The sequence below is a fragment of the Canis aureus genome, chromosome 22 (assembly GCF_053574225.1).
Source record: "Canis aureus isolate CA01 chromosome 22, VMU_Caureus_v.1.0, whole genome shotgun sequence".
NCBI classification, from domain to species: Eukaryota; Metazoa; Chordata; class Mammalia; order Carnivora; family Canidae; genus Canis; species Canis aureus.
The window spans coordinates 40,661,107-40,683,574 of NC_135632.1; the positions used below are offsets into that span (position 1 = coordinate 40,661,107).

At 42.7% G+C, this 22,468-nt stretch overlaps 1 protein-coding gene across 5 annotated transcripts in view; it reads right to left on the reverse strand.

Moving 5' to 3' along the window:
* GASK1A (golgi associated kinase 1A) overlaps window positions 1–22,468 on the reverse strand; it is an 82,183-nt gene that overhangs the window by 44,386 nt on the left and 15,329 nt on the right. Inside the window, exon 1 of one of the 5 annotated variants that reach the window (XR_013361447.1) lies at window positions 8,627–8,996. The exons of 3 other annotated variants lie outside the window; for them this stretch is intronic. Coding sequence is in view for 1 of the 2 variants with exons in the window: in XM_077865564.1 (XP_077721690.1) it covers window positions 8,627–8,629 (3 nt within the window). In the remaining variant the exon portion in view is untranslated. Of the gene's footprint in view, window positions 1–8,626; window positions 8,997–22,468 lie in introns of those variants that run through there. One more of the 5 variants, XM_077865564.1, reaches the window with a different exon arrangement.

The following is a 22,468-nucleotide window of genomic DNA, read 5'->3' on the forward strand; positions in this document are numbered from 1 at the left end:
AACACCTGTGATTCCTAGGGCGCCTGCATGGTGCAGTCAGTTAAGCATCCAACTCTTGGTTTTGGCTCAGGTTGTGGTCTCAGGGTCCTGAGATTGAGCCCTGTGTCAGGTCCCTTGCTCAGCACAGAGTCTGCTTAATACTCTCTCTCCTTCTCCCTCTGCCTCTCCCCATATCCCTCATCCCAGCATTCTCTCTTTCTAAAATAAATAGTTAAGTCTTCTTTAAAAAATAAAATATCTATGATTCCTGCTGATGACAAAGTAACACGTCCTACTAACACTACTGTGGTGAGTGCCTACATTCATTATTAAAGAAACACAGCATTTCAGTGAGAGATTAGGGAAAATAAAGATGGAACTTTTCTTCAACCAAGTTGAGGGCTCCACTCAATTTTTACATATGGACTCCAGATCAAGAACCCTTGAACTAGGCTCCCTTCCCTTCTATCTCTGCCATTTGATTCTGTTTTTCTCTAGCTTACCAGTGTAGAGATGGATCCCCATAGCTGATACAATGGAGACCCCTTTTAGAGCATATATTTCCTGATTCTAAAACCCCTTATGCATAGGAACTAGGGTCCAAGGCTACCCCCAACTACTGTTCCCCTTGATGCACTGAAGGATTCTACTAATAAACTTAGAGGCTTAGGCCTTGCTGCAACTGCAGCCCTGTTGTCTGGCGACAGCTACCATTAATTGAACACTTGGTATATCATGATGACCATTGTATGAGGTGCTTTATGCTCATTATATAGTATGGAACATACAACCTCACAAGGGGACAGTGTTATGTTTGTGAGGAAACAGGCTGAGGGGTTAAGGGTTCAGTGACTTGTTCAAGGTAGTAAGCAGGGTTTGACTTTAGTTCTGATTACAAATCACCCTTCGAATGCTTCATGCTTTAAAACTGCACCAGAAAAAAAAAAAACAAACTGCACCAGGTAAGCTACTGTAACAATTGCAATTTAAACCCATTCACCCCTGAGAGTGAGTGGCACTGCCAGGTAGATGAGTGCAGGTGAAGAAGGAGCCAGGAGCCTTTCCTAACTCTCAGTGAGGTGACTAAACAGAGCAGCATTGCCCAGTCAGCCATCCACACCCTCTCCCCAATGGGAAATGAAAGGATTTTAACTAGACTTTCAAGAGAAAATGTTCTGAGAAAAAAAAAAAAAAAAAGGAATACAATAGCATCTTTGTAGCTGCAACCGGAGCTCTAGAGCGCCAGGAGAAGTGAGGGTAGTTGGGGGGAGGATGGGGAGACAGAATTTGGTGGCTGACTATATGAGCTGACTGGGACGGGGCCTGCAGACAGTGGCTGGGTGTATGGGGAGGCTGGGAGGGAGTGTTCATGCAGGAGGCCACCCTTGCTGCCCGCCAGCCCCTGAGCTGGGGTCCAGTTCCCCCAGGAGGTACACACTGAGCCTCTGTGTGGACAGACAACAGAGCCACTCTGTCCTAGAGAAAGAAGCCTGTGTGTCCTGCCCACCTTCCTCAGAGCACAGGGATGGACATCCAAATGGCCCATTCACTAGCCAGCCCGCTTCTAGTCCTCACATTGCCTGCAGCCTCCACCTCTCATGGATTCAGGCATCCCAGGCAGCACAACCCAGAGCCCCATCCCAGCCTGGGCACAGCTTGAGCCTTTGACTCCTCCCTGCCACCCAACCCACTTCCTTCCATCTGGGTGGTCATGGGTTATCATGTGATCCTTGGTGCTGGAGCTCAGGCATCTCCTTTGGGGAAAAGAGTGAAGGAGGTTATGGATCCCATACTTTTTGAAATTATGACCCTCTGATATTACAGGTTTGACTCTATTTGGGTCTTCCATTCCTACCTCAAGCATGCACCAAGCATTTATAAGTACTAAAGTATTTCTTTTTAATTGTTGCCAGAACGAAGAAGAGAGGCATGGCCTCTGCCCTCAAGTTTACAGTCCAAATGGAAAGCCGATCATAGACAACACTGCCCACCGAAGTACTTAGCTGGATTACAGGAATTATTGAAGGGGGTATATGCTGCTTGTTTATGTATATGAAGGAGTAGATTCACATGGATAATCTCCTTCCAGGAAATGTGGAAAATGAGATATAAGAGACAGAATTTCTTGACAGTTTGCCAGTGCCTGGTGCATTAGAAGTGACTTCACAGCACTGGTGCAAAATCAGTCTGGACACAGGCAAGGCTAATACTCCTCTGGCAGGAGCACCGGGAGACACAGGGCATGTGAAGCACAGAGAAGCTGTGGCAGTGAGCCCTTGCTAGTCAGGACAGTGGAAAACATCACTGCTCTGCCAGAGGGCAACACACTGCTAAAACCAGCCCAGGACACTGTGCCCAGTACTGCCCTAGAGCCCTGCATCCCCTGAGTGAGTGCCATGTTCACAGGCTGTGAGGAACTCTTCCTCCTTCTGCGCAGGGGCTTGTGGGGAGAAGGGCCACCTTTTTTGTCTCTGAGCCTCAGTCTCCTCATCTCACATCCATACATCTCCGGCTCTGACTCTTCTCTTTCTCTCCCTTTCTCTCTTCTAGCTCTCTCCCCTCTGATGTCTTCCACCAGTTCTTTGGCTGATAGCATTTCTGAAAAAAAAAATCCCTACCTGACTTGGCTCCCATACATGGAACCACGAACCTGCTGCCTGAGCCAAGATGAAAGAAAGGATTTGAATTCTCCAGGTGGTTCTGGAAGAGGCTGTTTGCTCATTGCAAGCAAACACCCTTGAAAGCCAAACAAAAACTGCCCACAAGTAAACAGATTGTGACACAGCCCCTTCCTGCGGCCACTTAGCAGAAACCCAAACTGAAGCCCATGGCAGGCGGGGAAGATGGGGGTGGAGAGATGAGGAGCCACACGCTGGCTGGCAGAGAGCACTAGGGCTCACAGGCAAGGTGGCTAGGGTAACATAACCAATGCTGCACTCATTTATTATTGCAATTATCCCTAACCCATTTTTGTGATAGTGAGGGCAAAACCAACTTAGAAGATTAAGGGAGAAATGTCAAACATTTCACTGTGGCTTTTTAGAATATAACATGAAAAAAAAAACTCTATTTTATAGAGTTAAAATGATTAGTATCATTTTTAAATAAGTTACTTCTATATCACGATTACTTCTAAGTAATTCCCCCATCACGTCTGCCAGATCACCGTCATTTCCCAGACACTCCCCTCCACCCCCTGCAGCCTCCCCTCCCTCTGAAACTGTTCTCTAAAATGTAAACACATCCCACCTCACCATGCTCAAAACCCTTCCAGTGCCCCCACTGCCCTCAGTATAGTAACTCAAATCCTCAGCTGGGAAACCACCCATGCCCCTGAGCCAAGCTCTGCTTCCAACCCCACTTCTAGGAAGTTCCCCCTAATCTCCTCCCAGCCAACTTTTGACAGCTCATTTTTGCCTCCAGGGCTTTGCACATGCTGTTCCTTCTGCTAGACTACCTTTCCCCCTTCTTCTTGTATTATTTTAACTTACATACAGTACAATTAAAATTTTTGTGAATAGTTCTAGGAGTTTTCACACACATGTATAGAACCACCACCACAACTGGGATACAACAGTTCCATCACTCCAAAAGCCTCCCTCATGTCCTCCCTGTGGAGTCATAGCCTCTACATGCCTCCTCTGACAGTCATCACTCATTCTTCAATGCCTATAGCTTCACCCTGCCCAGAATGTCATATAAATGGAATCACACAGTAGGCAGCCTTTTGAGATTGATTTCTTCCATGCAGCAAAATGTCTCTGAGATTCCTCCATGCTGTTGGGTGTATCAGTAGATTGCACAGTATGGCTGGATCCCACCTTGTTAGTCCCATCTACAGTTGAGGACATTTGGTTTGTTTCCACATACTTATACATAGATTGTGAATTCCCCTTTCGTGGTCTTCTAGATGTGCTACTCGAGAATTCCAAAGCCACTGAGAGTAGACTTAAGCCCTGCCTAAAAGAGACACGTGTTCATTTAGAATCAGTCAAAGGCTGGGGAGCAGTGTGAGGCTCCTACTGTTTCCTCATCTTCCACTTCCTCTTCTCCCTCCCTTTCACCCTTAACACCCCTTCACCATGGAATTCACCAACTGCTATCATATCCATTCAGTGAGCAGGTCCAGGGGCACCAGGCTGGGCCCTTGGGGGATACAGCCAGATCCCAGGCCACTTCTAAGTATATGTGTCTGTATCTATATGTGTGTGCTGGAGATGAGGGTCCACGCAGAGAAGGGCAGCCCAGGGATTACCCACAAGCCACTGTTCCATCCTCACTCTTGGGCCACACGATCCTTCAGATGCTGACCTATGTAGACATATCCAGACAATACAGGGATAGCACTCCAAACTCCCCAGATGGAAATACTTCTTCCACAGTCATATCAAAAAAGGATCCAAGCAAAGATAGCCCAGGTTGCTCACAGCACCTGGGTCTCAAGGAGACCTAATGTACTCTGTTTCTAAATTGGTGGGGAGGGGTGGGGAGTGGGGGAGGGCTGGGTCTTCCTTCTGTTCTGAGAGGGCTGTCAGCATCTTTGAGGCCCACGTGAAATACATTTCTTTCACTAGCCCCTGAAATAGCTAAGGAACTCATTTCCTTGTGAGGCCTATTAACTGCCCCCACAACCTACCCATTGCTTTTTGAACCAACTCCTGCTTGGGCTGGTTAGGGCCAGTAGATTATTTAAAACCCTCTGCTCCCTGGCTAGTCCCGTGCAGAGCCTGGCTCTCATATGCAGCAGGTCAAGGGGGGTGCCCACAAGAGAAAGGATATCAAATTCCCTATGGGCTCCAAGGGCTGGATGTCATGGTTCCCAGTTCTGATTCCAAAACCAGTTTAACCTCTTTCCTTCAGCTAAGCCTGACACACTTGGGCAAGGTGATTGGCTGGAGGACCCCAGCATTAGATTTCAGGGTCCTCTGTGGCTGAGTGGGGGCTGCATTCTCATCCAGTGTTCAGCAAGGATGCCCAGAGCACACAAACTGGGCAAACATCTGGAGGCTGGGCATTTCCTGCCTGCTGAGAAGAAATATTTAAAGGAGCAAGAAAATTGTTTTAGACTAGAATCTATCTGCATGTGATCCATACTGAGAGGAGAGTCCCAGAAGCCCCCCCTTGACTGGTAGTGAATGAAAATGCATTAGTGACTTCCTTACCATTTGTTTTAGGTTCTGACAAAAAGAAAACCTATTTTGTGGGTCTTCTGTAAAGAAGGTGCTATTCTTATAGCACCTTTGGGGCACCAAGTGTTTTCATCTCCATGATTGCATTTGCTCCTTATAACAGTCCATTATCATAACCCCACGTTACAGAGGGGTGTAAAGCTCAGAGTACTGGAGCGCTTACCCAGAGCCATGTGGGAGCCTAGTCTGGCACAAACTTCATTTTGATATCAAATCCTGTGCCTTTCTTTTGCCACTCTAACCTGCACCAAATGCCTCAAGTCTATAAAGAGGCAATAGTGTCTGTGATGGGATCTACATGAAGCGAGGAAAAGACCTTAGAGACCTGAATTCTATCTAACCCAGCTCTGAGTGACCTTGGGAAGGTCACATCCCTTCTATGATTTCATCTCCTTCTCCTGAAGATTCCCCTCTGTCTTAACCATCACGGATTTTATTAGCTCTTAGTTCTTTAGAGAATAACTGCCCTGTGTGTGGGTTCTCTTGGGATCCCCTTCCCTCCTGTGTGATGACATGCCCACAGCATAGAGTGAAGACAGACAAGAGGAAACCCCTCCCACACCCACACTTTGGGCCTTCGAAGGTAACTGCAGTAAAATCTTTTATAAAGAGGCTGAAGCAATTTGTTCTTGTGAGCTTGTCTGATTTCCACTTAGCCAGGCACTCAGATCCCCATTTCCATGGATAATCAGAAGCTGGCCGCATGCCACCGAAAACAGCTCCAAAGTGGGAAATGACCTAAAGTCCACAAGCAGAGAGATGATTATCAAAATCATGGTACTGAGCATTAAAAGTATGGCTATGGATATTTTTTGGAGATGCAGACATGGAACATGCTTTCACAAAAAGTGAAGCAAAACAAATCAGACTACAATACTGCATGTTCAGCATAATCTCAACTCTTTAAAATAATACTAAAAGAGAATAGGAAATATGCCAAAATGTTACCTATGGTTACCTATAGAAGGTGGCAGTGTGGCCAAATAGGTGATTAGGAAGAAAACATTGTGTCTTTTTAAGAATCAGGAAGAAGACTTTTTTTTAAAGTTGGCAATAATAGTCTTAACTTCTTCTGTCCATATTCTTCATCTGAGTTCTAAGTCTTGGCACACATCAAGTCTCCTGCCATGATTGGCAAGTGTCCCAATCTTAGCTTCAGAAATACACACAGCAAGCCCGATCAGAGACCCACACCCACTCCAGGATAATCAGAAATACCCTCACAGGTCCCACAGCTCTGCCTTCAGTTTGCAGAAAGACACCCAAGGATTCCAGACTTTTAGCTTTATATTTCTAACCCCTGGTTTCTCATTTTATGTCCTCAGATCAGTAATATGGCAGTCTTGAGGAATTACTGGATAAAGGCCACCATATTCAGACAAGTTGGGGAAGTTCACATCTCAGTTTTAATGAATAAAGAGAGGTTTCTCTGTGAAATTATCCTGCAAGAGGGCCATATAAGATGTATCATTTGCAGATGGAGATCACCAACACTTTCTATTTTAGGACTATCTCAAGGGGTGGGAGCTCTACAGATTCAGGGGGATCTGGGGAAGTGTAGTTCCTATTCCCTCAGCCTTCTAGCCTTGTGGTTCTCAGTCTGGCTGCACACTAGGGTCACCTGGGAGGCCTGAAAAATAAATCCCTTGGTCTAGGTCTGGTCTGGGGGGAAGTGTGAGCCAGGGCTGAGAACCACTTCTACCTCACACCATCATAATTGTCTATGCTAAGAAGTCAACACCAGATTGGGGTCCAGCCTCAGAATCATTCATGTATCATCCATTTTTGAAGCTAAATGTAACTTGAAAGGACATCTAGTTCAATCTCTCATTTTATAGAGGAAGAAACTAAAGCTACCCCCCCCCCCACAGCCCTGCCAAGATTCCTGACCCCTCACTTCTTCCTATGCTAGTTCCAGTCAGTATCTGGCTGTACCTTGGGCCCCCAGGCCTCTGGCCCACAGGACTCTTCATTCAGAGGGAGAAGCAAAGGAAACCTTCAGACCTCCAGGGCCATTCTGCCGTCAGAGTTCGCTTATCAGGCTGCCCCTCTCTCTGGCAAGTGTACCCTGACACAAGTGAAATTCTGACTCAAGTCTTCTTCCTAACACACCAGAACTAAGGATGAGGAGCCAGGAAACTGCAGGCTTATGAGGACAGGAAGCCCATGCTGGCAGTAGAGCAAACATATCCACACACTTTAGGCTGCTAAAGCAGAAAGCAGGTACTTTCTCCCTTGTGCATTCTATCTCCATTGCAGGAGGCCTGAGACACCGAGACACCTTTAAAATCAAGAGACTCCTTCATACTGGTAACAACCTTCTGGGTTGATGCCCCTACCCTCTTCTGGCAATACTCTTGCTCCTGAACATGAAATTTTGTAGTAAAAAATCTCCATAGTTCTCAGTTTCACATCCTATACCTCTGATCACCCCTCTTTTTCAACCCTAAAATTCCATTATTTCCTTCTCTTTAGCAGCACTGAGAAAGACACCTATGAGGACTGGAGAGACATTATTAGGAGGGGAAGGTGAAACATATAGCCTCATAGGTACCCTTCCCTGAACCCCTAGCTCCTATTGACCAGCTCATGGCCTCTAGCTCCCACAAGGGCAGAACACCTTTGGACCCAAGGAACTGTTCTCCTGGAGACCCTCCATCCTACAGGAGAATCCCAAGGCACCCTTCTGAACTCCAGGCCAGCAGCTAAGCTCCCCGGATAAGTATCTCCAGTGAACTCCAATCTGGCTTCTGTGAGCCTAGGAGTAGGGAGAGAGAGTGGGTCATAGAAGCAGAAGAAAGAACCTTGTGGGTTCCTTCATAGTTCAAACTCATTCTGGTGTCTGACACCTTCCCCTCACCCCACTCACTCAGGGTAGGGCAGTGTACTATATATAGGAGCAGTGGGTGGAGGCTGCAGGTAGCTTCTACCTAGAAGCAGAGTTAATCAGCAGCCAGGCCTGAGGGAAGCCCCTTTCCTGAGGCTACACATGTAGCCTGGGTCATGCTCAAAGGGTCTATCTTTTCTGCTTGCTGGTGTCTGTGATTTTTATCAATGGAAAGGCAACGGTTCACAAGTTCAACATCCTGAATAACATCCTAGACCAACCAGCACTCCCACATCTGCCCTATGGTCCAGAAGATGGAGCCAGGCACTGGACCTTTACCAGAACCAATTTATTTCTAGTGGATTAAGCTTCAGCCAGGGTGTACGGGTCCATAATGAAAGCGCCCTTGGTCACCCCCGTCAAGGAATGTGGCAACTCTGGTCGCTCACCCCTTGCCCCCCATACTTCCTCCTAGGTGCAGAAATAAAAGCCGCACCAAGTTCTAGAACTATTCTGGGTCGCGGAAGCTGCGCGGGCTCGGCGCACCCAGAGCCTCGCGCAATGTCTGCGGCCACCTGTCTGGATGCCCACCCGATCCGCCCACTCGAGCGTCCCCTCTCGAGGTTCCTACCATGTCCCCTGCGGTGGCTGGACCCGTTTCTCGGCGATCTCAGCCGGCTCGCCAGCTCATCCCACCGCCCCCGGGGCCGCCCCTTGCTCCGTGACTCTCCGAGGCTTCCCAGGACGCGGGTTTCCCGGACCGAGTGTCCACAGCTTCCCGGCGGCCAAGGGGCCCCACAACTGCTGGGTGTGCGGTGCGCTCAGGGATGCTCTGCAGGTGGGGTTGTTAGAGGACGTCTGGGATCCCCAGGCCACGGGGGATCCGCGTGTCTGCGGATCTGCGGTTCTGCAGGAGCCTCCACGATCAGTCAGGGACGTTCGCAGCGTTTGCGAGGTCCCTGCAGCGCGTCCCAGCCCAGCCTCCCCACTTCCCCGAAAGCGAAGGAGGAGGGAGCTCCTTTCACAATAAAAGCCCTGCCCCGGGCTCAGGCAGCCACAGGCGCCCGGAGCAGGGGCCCAGGTGCTAGGAAGGAAGGGGTCCGCCCGCCGGGGGAAGATCTGAGGCCGGGCGGCCAGGGCCGGGCAGCAGGGCCTTCGCCCGGGTCCCGCTGGGTGGGAAGGTGTGAAGGTGAACCCCCGGCAATCTGGAGAGAGGAGGAACGGCGAAGGGGAAGGAGGGGCTGGCTGGCCCACCGAGGGTCGCCGAAACTATTGCTCTCCCACGCAAAGCACAGAAAGAGAAGTCTTTCACTGGCATCTCAGTAACCTTATTTGGGTTCGGTCTCCAAAGGCTATTTGGAAGAATACAGTAGGAAAATCCTTTTACCACCTAAGGTCAGTCACAATGGATCTTTTCCCCCCTTGAGAATTAATCAGTTTAAGTCGCTGGACTAAGTGGCTGATACCGACCCCTCTGCTAGGGATGCATGGAATGTTTGTGTCCCCTGGGTCACCTATAGTTGGCTATGGCACAGCTGAGGCAGGACCTAAGGATCTGCGTGCTCCTTGCTGGAGAGAAGGCTGGGCTTGGAGTCCATAGTCCTGGAATTGGGGGCTGAACTGTTAACAGCTGTGTCACCTTCAACCAGTGATTGGACCTTTTTGAGACCTATGTTCCTAACTAGTCCAATGTTTGAATTTCAGGATTCTTAAGAGTCTATAGACATAAAGGTAGAGATGAGGGCAGAGTCAGCAGTAGGGTGCCCTGAGAGGATCTGGGAATCAGGCTGAAAAATTACTCTCTGAAGTTGAAATTAACAAGAATCATCACTAGATGGACAGAAATCATCTTTCTGGGAGTCACCTGCTACAGAAGGATTTGAGGTTGAGATGATAGTACTTCTCAAGGAGAACAAATATACCGAGGTTTCCTTAAATTGTGTATGGGGGTGGGGAGACAGATGGAAGGGAAAGCATTTCTTCAGTCCTTATTATGTTCTGGATGCTTTCCATAGGTTATTTCATTTCAACATTACAAACAATCCTAAGAGGGAAATTTTGTTATCATCATTTTGCAAATGAAGAAACAGGAATAGGGAGTTGATTGACTCTCCTCAAGTCAGATAGTAAGTAGTTTTAGCAAATCAAAAGGCCTATTTGTTAAAACAGGAGAGAAAGAGGAAGAAATTGATAAACCAGGAAAGGGAAGCAGAATGCAGTGCTATAAACTGTAGCTTGCCTGGGATTAGGGTGTAGGGAGAGCACAGAAGAATCTAAGCGAATACTGGATGTGGACACTTATGGAGAAGGAAGTGGACCCTGCAGACTGTCTCATTCAGACATCTGAGGAAACAGTGTGGTCTTCTGAGCCTCCTTTTCTGCCTGTGACCCACATAAGATGTACATTCTATGCCATGACCCTTTACACAAACATCTATGTCTAAAACTCCCTAAAACCAAGTTTTATAAAACATTATTACATGTGACACACTCTGATATTTACCATTATATTTCATTTTAATTATTAGTAGTGATGGTCTCAAATCATTAAATTTATTTCAATAATACCCACTAATAAGAGCAGTTTGAAAAACACTACACTGGAGAGTGGAGCAGACATATATTTTTTAAAATTAATGTTTTCAAAGGGTTTTGTGGCATTCTGCAGAATTTATCTGTATGTATAAAAAGAATTTAAGAGGCTTGTTACTCAGGATGCCTGAGAGGCTCAGTGGTTGAGCATCTGCCTTCAGCTCAGGGCAAGATCCTGGAGTCCTGGGATCAAGTCCCACATCAGGCTCCCCACAGGGAGCCTGCTTCCCCTGTGCCTATATCTCTGCCTCTTTCTCTATGTCTTTCATGAATAAATAAATAAAATCTTAAAAAGAGGTAGCGATTCTGTTGGCCAAGTTTGAGAACACTGAGCACAGTTAAACAGACTCTCTTTCTCTTCAGCAGTAGGACTTGTCAGAGTCATCAATGCTAATGTGCATTGAGATTTCCTGAGAAAGTTGTAAAGTGCCCAGTGTTTCCCAGATTTACTGGATGCTAGCCTCTTTTTCTGAGGTCTCATGGGACCTGCTTGGGAAAAGCTGCTCTAGGACCTGGCCCAGCCAGGTGAATTGTCAACATCAGAACAGAGTCAAAATCCTGCATTCTGAAGCCAGACTCCCAAGTTCAGCATCATTTTGTTCACCTGATTCCCAGCTCAGCAAAGAGGTGCCCAGATGGTGAATGTAGGGACTCCATTTGTAAGTGAACAACCGCCACTTTTGTAACCCAGGTTGAATGTGAGCAGTCAGTATCCCAGGAATGACCACAGCTGGGTAGGCAGATAAAACTGAGTTCTGGAATGGCCGAACTGAGGAGACACCTGGATCTGCCTGCAATGACTCCACCTGCCCTTTGCAGAATCCTGCCTAGAAAAAGCAACTCCCTTTTCTTTATTGCCTCCTACTTCCTTCCAGCCCTGCAGTGCTATGATTCAGACCACTTGTCCATAATATCTCAGATGTAATCATTTGCTTCCCTGACAACATCCTCCTGCATAGGGCCATGCCCGTGGCTGTGACTCAACAGGTCTACATGGTGACAATCTTTGACATGCACTTTTTTGTTCCCTGTCCCCATTTGCCAACTTTCCATGTATTTTTTGCATCACACTTTGTGATTGGTGTTAATGTCAAGAAAAGTAAGAAGTAGCATTGCATTGCAAAACTGTCAGGCTATGGACGCCTAGGTGGCTCAGCTGCTGAGCGCCTGCCTTTGGCCCAGGGTATGATCCTGGAGTCCCAGGATCGAGTCTGGCATCAGGCTCCCTGCATGGAGCCTGCTTCTCCCTCTGCCTGTGTCTCTGCCTTTCTCTCTGTGTGTCTCTCATGAATAAATAAATAAAATCTTTTTTTTTTTTTAAAAAAAAAAAGGAAAACAGGCTATCTACTAAAGCTAAATATACATGTGCCCCATGACCCAGCAAATCCTAGACCTTTACCCAACAGAAATGTCTACATATGGGTGTCAAAAGCCATGTACATACAAGAAAATTCTTTGCAGCAAATTGTTTGCAATTGTCACAAACAAGGAACAACCCAACCCAAACATCATCAGCAGTAGAAACAATAAGTAGATTGTGGTGTATTCACACAATGGAGTGTTTTACAGTCATGTCAATTCATGAACTACAGCCATACACAAACATTCTGTGGAGGAAAGAAGCCAGCCACAGAAATGGGCCTACATGTGCTTTCATTTATATGCAGCATACAAATAAGCAATGCGGACTTCTGTTGTTACAAGTCAGGTGAGTAGCTACCCATGGCAAAGTCATGACTGAAAAGAAGATATGAAGAGGGCTTTTGTGGTGCTGCTAGTGTTTTGTTTGTCAATCTGGCTACTAATTTGAGTACCAATTACTGATGACAAGAAATCAAGCTGTAATACTTAGGATATGTGCCTCTTTCTGTTCAATAGTCTATGACTATGATGAGAAACTTCAATAATAAGATACATGAAACAAAAATTAGCATATCCTATCTCTAGCCTCAAAGGACTCATAATCTATTCTAGCAGGCCCCAAACTTTTTAAAGTATTCACCTCAGTAGCAGTAAGTTTTTGAGGATATTCCCCAATATATGAATTACATATTTACAAGTTACCTAAGCATACCATCTTATTTTCTACCTATTATAAAATATCCAATAATAACTACAAAACTTTGAAAGGGTGAGATTAAGGGAGCAGAAATAGAAATTGAAATGTTTCTTTCCATATCTTAAGGGGTCTTCCTGTACCATGTTTGGGCTGTTCATGTCTCATTCTGAAAACCAGTGGCCAGAGTGATAGGAGAGAATGACAGGCGAACATATTAGTGCAATAAAAAGTAAGTAGGAGAAAATATGGAAGCTGTGAAGTAGACGGCCCTGTGCCTTCTCCCACACCCAGGGAAACTGCCCACACCTCAGGGCTGTGCTTGGGGATGTGACTTTCCTCAATTGCTGCTAGGAATGCAGGCAGCTTCTCCTACCTTGAAGTTGAGACTTGAATCAGACTCAGCCCTGTGGGCTTTGAAGATTTGATGAGGGCAAAAAAAAAAATTGTAAGAGGTGGAGATTTATAACTTTGGGTCTAACTATTCTTTTCTTTTTCCAGGAAAACAGGACCTACTTTACACTCCACCCCCCTCAATCACACATACACACACTGTCCCACATGTATGTACCCATAGAACTCTTAGTCATGCAGAACTCTGTAATGAAAGGGAGATTTTGTAAGGCTGTGTTTCCAGGAAGCTGGATTATGGTAGCTGCTAAAGCTATTCACAAACATCTAGTACCCAATCTTTCAGACAATGAGTAGGATGTATGTCTTCCTGCCATTTGCGGTTTGCTGTGTTCATGTTACCAGCTTTAGCCAATGAAATGTTAAATATAAGTGCCATCACTTCTGGGTGGAAGCTATAAAAGCCAATGCAAGATTGGCCATGCTCCTTGTCTTATGCAGTGACTGAAAAGCTTATGTAAAGATGGAGCCTCCATCAGCCTGGATCTCTGGGTGACTATGATGAGCAGAGCATCTAACAAGACCTCACTAGATATGAGAGTGAATGAGAAATAGATTTATGTATTTAACCATCAAGATTCAAACATTGTTGCTATAGCATAACTTAATCCATTTGAATCACATGAATAAAATTACTTTGAGAAGAGTTGCTTGAGAATAACCATAAATCAGATTTTTGTCACTCCTCTGCTCAGAACCTCCCAGAGGCTTCACATCCCCCCTCAGAGTAAGAAATCCCAAGTCTTACAGGAGTTCCACAAGTCCTTCTACACTCTGCTTATCTCTCATCACTACCTGCACTCTCTCACTGCCTATGCTACTTATTGTTTCTTGCAAACTCCAGGCGCTATGCCACCTCAGGATCTTTGCACTTACTATTCCCTCTGACTGAAAAAATGTCCTATGTTTGTTCCTTCATCTCTTTCAGGTCTTTGCTTAAGTGTCACCCCCTCAGTGAAGCCTTCCCTGACTTCTGTATTTAAGACTACATACTTCATCCCCATTCAGTTTTATCTTGTGATTTTTTTCTGAGCAACTTGTTGGATGTTATGTTCAGAGTTCTTAAATTTAGATAACCAATAAACCTCTCCTCTCTAGAAAATGGCACTCCTGCATTACCCTCTTTCAGAATTTAAGTTGCTTGGCAATTGGCTACTCCCACGGTGCTGGTAGGGCCTCTGATTACACAGTGGACTTTGCAAGTAGGAAACATTTAGCTGAGATAGGTTGGTGCTAGCAGGGACTATTTTACTATTTCTATGAGAGGGCCCTTCCTACTTTATCAGGAGTGAGTCTATCTTTACCTTTGCCAGTTCTAAGAAGTCAGATTTCCAATTTGTTCTAATGATGTTTTAGGTTCCTTGTAAATTTGTAACCTAGGCAGCTGCCCAACTGGTTCACTCTTTACTCTGGGTCCTTGTCTGGCTCCATCCCAGACATACAATCATAATTTCCAAGGCTTGAGAACCTGTATTTTTTTTAACACCATACTTAATTCTAAAGCACCGTCAGGACTGACAAATGTTAAGCTAAGCAGTTCCTCTTCCTTGGTTCTCATGTCCAAATGGCCATTCTAAATGACCCTGGAATCTCTCTCCTTCTATCCATTCTCATTGTCACTTCTTCAGCCCAAACTTATGTCTTATTCACAAAACTCTAGGAGGGAACCCCAAACTAGAGTCCCAGGATCTGCTTTTACTCCCTCCAATCTATCCTGCACATCATGGCTGAAATGTGGACTTGCTACTGGCCGGTTCCCTGTAACTCTCAGGATTAAATGCAAGTTCTTCAGCATGGCTTTCAAGGTCCTTCAAAGTCTGACTCCTAATTACCTTTATAGGCCTCTTACACACTTCTAAAACTTTTTAAGTGGTTTCCTCCATCCCAAAACCTTTTCTCAACACACTCTTGCTTCTAACCTGACATATCTCCACCTCCCACACTTTCACTCCCGCCCCTGAATCTTCTCTATCCTGAAGACCCAGAACAGCATGTTCCCTGAAGTTATTCTAGTGCCAGTATGGTCTTGTTAATCTCTCTCATGGACCTTGAACTCCCTAGAGGAAGGGACCATTCTGGGGCCTTCTGTTTCCATTTGCCTAGGAGCAAGTAGCTATTTAGTAATGGTTCTAAATGAAAAAATAGGACAAATGACCGGGGTTCAGTGCTGAATCTACTGCTCAGAAAGCATAGGTACTCAGGAAAGCAACTTCTCTCTCCCCTGGCTTCTTTCCTTCATCTGACAAAGAACCCTCATTCCTGTCTAGCCCACCTCTCTGGGCTTCTGCAATCATGTAACATGCTCGTGTAAATTACATTATCCAAATATTACTTCTCTCATGGTAAGATCTGAAAAATACTTAATCATGAATGAATATATGAGAAAGAAAATTCCTTTGCAGTGAAGAATGCTAGCATCCAATTTACCTTCTCTCTTTTCTCTTCATTCATGGAACCCCTATATTTAAAGGGGCAGCAGTGTACTCAGCCAAAAAAAAATTTATGTTAACAACCTCCCCTGCAAAAAGGGATAACCAATGAAAAATAAATGGAAGTCTTTGAGTGGGACCCACCAAAAGATCTTAAAGGGAGTGTACTTTAGGTTATTATTCAGCAAATGTTCATTCCCCTTTCTCCTACTGTGAGCACAGCAAGTATTTTTGCTCCACTGTTGCTGGGCTTGGCCATGGACTCACTTTGACCACTATAATGTAAGTAACAGAGGCCCTGTATGTATTTTGCAGTATCACATGGCTTTCTTTCTGGTGATTCACCACGTAAAGAACAAGCCCTGGGTAACCACTACCCTCCAGTCTGAGCCCCAAAACAAGACACATGGGACAGACTTAAGTTCAACTCACTGTCTAGAGCCAAGTCCAGTCAATCCACAGGCATGAGAAGAAATGCTTATGGTTGGAAGCCACTGAGTTTTGGAGAGGTTTGTTACAGAGCATTATTGTGATAAAATTTGAGTGATACAGCTAGGATGCTTAGGCTTTTAGAGAGCCAATCCAGGACAAAAGGGCTGCCAGGCAAAAAACAAAAACAAAACAAAAACAAAAACAAAAACGTAAAAAAAAAAGAGCCATGTTATATTCCCCAAATCCCATAATATAATATATAACAAATTATTATACATGTAGGTGTTATCACTTCAACATAAAAATATAGAAATAAATGTTCTTTAGAATTACTTATTATTCTGTGTTATTTACTTTTATTTCATAAATGCTATTTTTCTGACATTTATTTAATATCTCTCTTTTGCATATAACAATACAAAGAGATACTCTGTTTTATAGCCAAAGCCAACTCCTGTCTGCAAGCTCTTATAATCAAGAGAGAATTGCTGCTTTGTGAACTTCTTTTAGAATCTGCAGTCAATGTCTTTAACATGGTAAAGAATTTCTTTGCCAAACTCAGGCAGAATAAAAATCTTAGTACTCTGGGCTCAGACACAGCATCTGTGATGCTTGGCAACACATCTGGTTGTGCTGCTTTTGTGAAGAAATATGCTTCTCATCTCAACATTCAGTGGTGTCTCCTGGTATCAATGACTCTACCGGCCATCCTGAAAAAAATTGTATCTATTTCTACAAATGTTGTCAATCTCCTGAGAGCCAGGGATGATACACTATTTCAAGAGGTTTTTGTCAAGAAATGGAAGAATAAGATTGAGTTCGTTGCTGCAACAGACATTAACTAGATTTCCAGAGGACCTGTCTGAAACATTTGGTTGACTTTTGAAAGAAAGTTCTTCCCAAAGAAAACAAAAATACCGATTGAAAAAGATAATCTACATTCTTATGTTTATTGCAGCATTGTTTATAATACCCATGATACGGAAACAACCCAAGTGTCTACCTATAGACGAATAGATAAATAAGATATGGTATACACAATGGAATATTACTCAGCCATACAAAGAATGTAAACTTGCCATTTGCAACAATATGGATGGACCTAGAGGGTATTATCCTAAGTAAAATAAGTCAGAGAAAGACAAATATGATATGATTTCACTCATATGTAGAATTTAAAAAACAAAACAAAGAAAAAAAGAGACAAATAAAAAACCAGACTCTTAAATAATAATAATAGATTGGTGGTTGCTAAAAGGGAGTTCAGTGGGGCAATATATTTCTATCCCATGATACAGTAGGATATTTTTTACTTTTCCTGTTCTTTTCCCAATGGCATTTCTCTGAACTGCCTGCAACCTTTAGGACATCCTTCTTTGTCTTATATGTAATAGTAAAACCAAATACAGTCACATGTAAACCTCACTTTGACTTATAACTCTGCTCTTAGCAAGTATATGTTTTATTGATTTGTAGTGTCAGTCCAATGTGATGATATGAAGCTAAATATCCTCTTAATGAAAGCATTTGAAAATGGGATACTGAGGATTTTATTTGGTTTATCTTATACCTGTAACATCAGGCTTATAGATTTGTAGGAATTAGTTTTCAGCTCTCCAAAAATGTCTATCAACTTTGTATTTACAAGTTTGTTTTGGTAAATGAGCTGTTTGTCAATCAGGTACTTTGCATCTATAAATTCGTCAGATGAACTATGTCTGAAATGTCTATCATTTTAAAGTAATCTGAAGCAAGTTAGCTGTCATCATACATGAAACCTCTCTTTCTCAGGAAAAGTAGATTTAAAGCACACAGGTAATTTGAAATTGTGAAATTAATTCTAATTTGTTACAGTCCTTAATAAAGAAATTGAGAAAGCCCTGTTTAACCTTGCTGCCCTTTTGTGGTGATACTTTTTAGAGTTCTAATGCAATCTTACTTCCAAAAATCAAGTCTTTTTTTTTTTTTTTTTTTTTTTTTTCTGCAGAAGGTTTTTGCTGGTTTGTTGAGAGAGTAAGCAAGGTTGGGGGGGAGTGATAGAGAGAATCTTAAGCAGGCTCCATGCCCAGTGTGGAGCCCAATCTCACAAACTTGAGATCATGGCCTGAGATGAAATCAAGGGTTGGGCGCTTAACCTACTGAGCCACTCAGGTACCCTGCTGTAGAAGTTTTTGATGCAACCCACCCACAACATCAAATGACTCAGGTGTAATCAGTTCATGCCTTTACAGGCTCCTTGTGACCTCTTCAAAGATAACCAAACTGTTTCAGAGAAACAGCATATAAATTGTTTCACTGTAATCCTTTTCTCCATTCTTATCAATATATTTCCAAATTAAGAAGGACACTGTTATCAACTGAATATTTGTGTCCTCCCAAAATTCATATGGTGAAGATTTAACCCCTAATGTGGCCGTATGTGCAGACAGAGCCTCTAAGAAGCAACTAAGGTTAAATGAGGTCATAGGTGGTGCCCTGACCCAAGAGGATTAGTGCCTTATAAGAAGAGACACCAGGGAGCTTGCTTTCTCTCTGTCCACATGCATACAAAGATGTCATGTGTGTACAAAGAGGTGACTAATCTGCAACCTCCTGGCATCTTAATCTTGAACTTCTAGTCTCCAGAATTGTAAGAAAATTAATTTCTGTTGTTTAAGCCACCCAGTCTATGGTATTATGACAACCCATATGGACCAAAACAGACATCCTTCTTGTTTCATACCTTGAAAATATGATTTTAGGCAGGCTTTTTCGTGACCTGGTAAGAAGCTTCCTGGAATGCTGGATTTTCAGTGCTAAAACCAAGACAACCCATATGGACCAAAACAGACATCCTTCTTGTTTCATACCTTGAAAATATGATTTTAGGCAGGCTTTTCCGTGACCTGGTAAGAAGCTTCCTGGAATGCTGGATTTTCAGTGCTAAAACCAAGACAACACTGAGCAAACCAGGGATACAGTAACCCTTACCCAAAGGAAGCTCAGATCTATATCAGTTATATCCACTTCCAGAATGGAGGAATTCAATTAGCAACTAACTATACTTACTGAGTATCCAAAATCACCAGGGATAGTGCAAGGTCTTTACATGGATATTTAATTTAATATACATGTTTATTTTTAATATATTTAATAAATATATTTAATATTTATATTAAATCTATCCAGATATTTCATATATTATGTTTATATATAATATATAATATATAAATGTATAAGATAATATATGAATATATTAGTTTATATATTTACATATTAAATATTATAAATATTTAAGTTTTATAAATATTTAATAAATATATTTATATGATTTAGTATATAAATACATATTTATATTTACAACAACCCCTGAAGTAGCCCTTATAGTCTTCATTTTATAGATGGAGAAACTGAGGTTCAAAATCCAGAACCCCACCACTTATGGACTTAGAAAAAGTAGAAATGGATTTTTGTCCTTGCCTTGGCTAGAGAGAAGCCATATCTGAGTAAACTAAGGGTCAGACACGCTGGCAAAGAGGAGAGAATTAGGTAGCTAGTAGAAAGAACAAATTATAGTGGGGATAAGTTAGGACCTGTCAGTCCTACGATCTATCCTTCCCTATCATCAGGTGACTGCTTTTTATTCCTGGAATATTAGGACCTTGTTTTATTAAGAGTTATATACCTTATGCAGTAGTCCTTGAACTTTTTCCCTAATGGCAAACCAGAGAGGATTTAGGCCCAAGCCACATGACTAAGGATGAGGCCTTAAGCTGCCTCACAGGTAGAATGTGTTTGTTTTAATGTCAAAGTAACTAAATCATTATTAAAATGTTTGAAATACCTTTCTGACATTGTGTTTCAAAATCTTTGTCTAAAATGACTGCTCCAGAAAGCAATAACTGGGCAAGCCATTTCACATTTATAAGCCTGCATTTCTTATAAAAGCAAATATGAAAGGATGCTTTCCCTCTCTATTCCACAGTCTTTGTGAAAACTGAGAGGAAATAATTTACATAAGACATAGTCTTTAAGTTTATAACTATTGGGGGATCCCTGCGTGGTTCAGTGGTTAGCGCCTACCTTCCGCCCAGGGAGTGATCCTGGAGACCCAGGATCGGGTCCCACGTCAGGCTCCCTGCATGGAGCCAGCTTCTCCCTCTGCCTGTGTCTCTGGCCTCTCTCTTTCTGTATCTCTCATGAATAAATAAATAAAATCTTTTAAAAAAAAGTTTATAACTGTTGAGATAGCCAAGAATCCATACTTAGTTTACTGCTATGGATAAATTGTCAATAATTACATTTATTTTTTATTTTTTAAATTCCAGCATAATTAACATAAGTGTCATATCAGTTTCAGGTGTACAGTATAGTAATTCAACAAATTTTATTTATTTACTTATTTATTTATTTATTTATTTGAGAGAGAGAGAGACACACACACACATACAGAGCATGAGTTGGGGGGTGGGTAGAGGAAGAGGGAGAAGCAGACTCCCCACTGAGCAGGGAGTCTGATGCAGAGCTTGATCCCAGGACCCTGAGGTCATGACCTGAGCTGAAGGCAGACACTTAACCGAGCCCCCCAGGCATCCTCAACAAGTTTAGACATACACAGTGCTCATCATAAGTATACTCTTTAGTCCCCATCACCTGTTTCACCCACCACCACCCCCGATTTCCCCTCTGGTAACCACCAGTTTGTGCTCTACATTTAACTGTGTTTTTTTATCTCTATTTTACTTCAGAAGATATTCGCAAGGGAGATATATGATAAGGGGTTAATATCCAAAATTTATGGAGAACTTATACAACTCAACACAAACACAAAAATAATCCAATTTAAAAATGGGCAGAAGATATGAATAGACATTTCTCCAAAGAAGCTGCCAACAGACACATAAAAAAGATGCTCAGTATCACTGATCAGCAGGGAAATGAAAATCAAAACCACAATGAGATATCACTTCACATTTATCAGAATGGCTAAAATAAAAAACATAAGAAACAAGTGTTGGTGAGTATGTGGAGAAAAAAGAACCCTATTGCACGGTTGTTGGGAATACAAACTGATGCAGCCACTATGGAAAACTGGTGGCTCCTCAAAAAGTTAAAGAAAATAGAGTTATGACATGACTCAGTAATTCCACTACTGAGTATTTACCCAAAGAATATGAAAACACTGATTTGAAAAGATATATGCACCTCCATGTTTATTGCAGCATTATTTACAATAGTCAAGATATGTAAGCAACCCAGGTGTTCATCCACAAACAAATGGATAAAGAAGATGTGGTACACATACATACAATGGAATATTACTTAGCCATAAAAAGAATGTAACATTGCCATTTGCAACAACATGGATGGATGTTGATAGTATAATGCTAAGTGAAATGAGTTAGAGAAAGACAAATATCACATGATTTCATTCATATGTGGAATTTAAGAAACAAAACAGAGAAAAAAATTGTATTTTTTTCTGGAATTCTAAATCTAGTTCTCGCTCATAAAACAGTCACAGTACAACCAAGCAAAATATAATCACACTTAAAGGCTAATTCCCTGGCCTAACCCAAAGAGTTAAAATCATCTTAAGTATCATGTTTTCATACTTCTTTATCTAGTGTTCCAAGTGCATGCAACAAGGTAAATATTATTTCAATAAATATGTAGGTTTATTATTTTCTCACCATTACAGATTTTAGAGATATTTCTAAGATAAAATAAAAGTAATAAGAAGCATCACTCCATTATCGATGTTTCATTGCTGACAGCTTTCAGGCCCCATCCCTTCCTCTTCTCCTATTGCCCTGCATTTGGTCAGGCCTCTTCTCAGTGCCAATGAGAAGTTCAAACTCTGCAAGCCCCTGAGGCAGACTAGGAACTCTCACCCCAACTATATCCACATAACCAAAAGGATATGAAAACGGTACTCAACGTCATTAGTCATTAGGGAAATATGAATTAAAATCACTAAGCTACCTCTATACTGCCACCAGATGGCTAGGAGTAGAATGCAGAGCAACAAAGACTCTCATACATTGATGGAAACAGTATAAATCATTATGACTATTTTGTAAACTTTGGCAGCACCTATTAAAGCTAAACATATGTCCAATCTATGAGGCAACAATTCCACCTCTACAGTAATTAATTAACTAATACACATTTATAAAGTATCGATTGATCAATAGATATTCAAGAGACATGAGCAAATAGGGAAGCCAAAGACATGTAAAACAATGTTCATAGAGCTTTAGTCACAATAGCATGAAATCTGAAACCACAAAAATATCCATCAATCAGTGGTATAGTCCATTAACTGAATAGTACTCAGCAACTTTAAGAGCCTTTTGTTACACACAACATGGATAAATCTCACAGACAAAATGTGATGAAAGCATCTAAACATTAAAAAGTTTATACTAAATTATTTTATTTGTATGTAGAACAGATAACACTAATTTATAGTAATAGAAATCATTAGAATAGTTAACCCTTGGGAGGAAGTTGACCAGTAAGAACCACAAGGAAGTCTCTGCACCATCTTGATCTGGGTGATGGACAATCC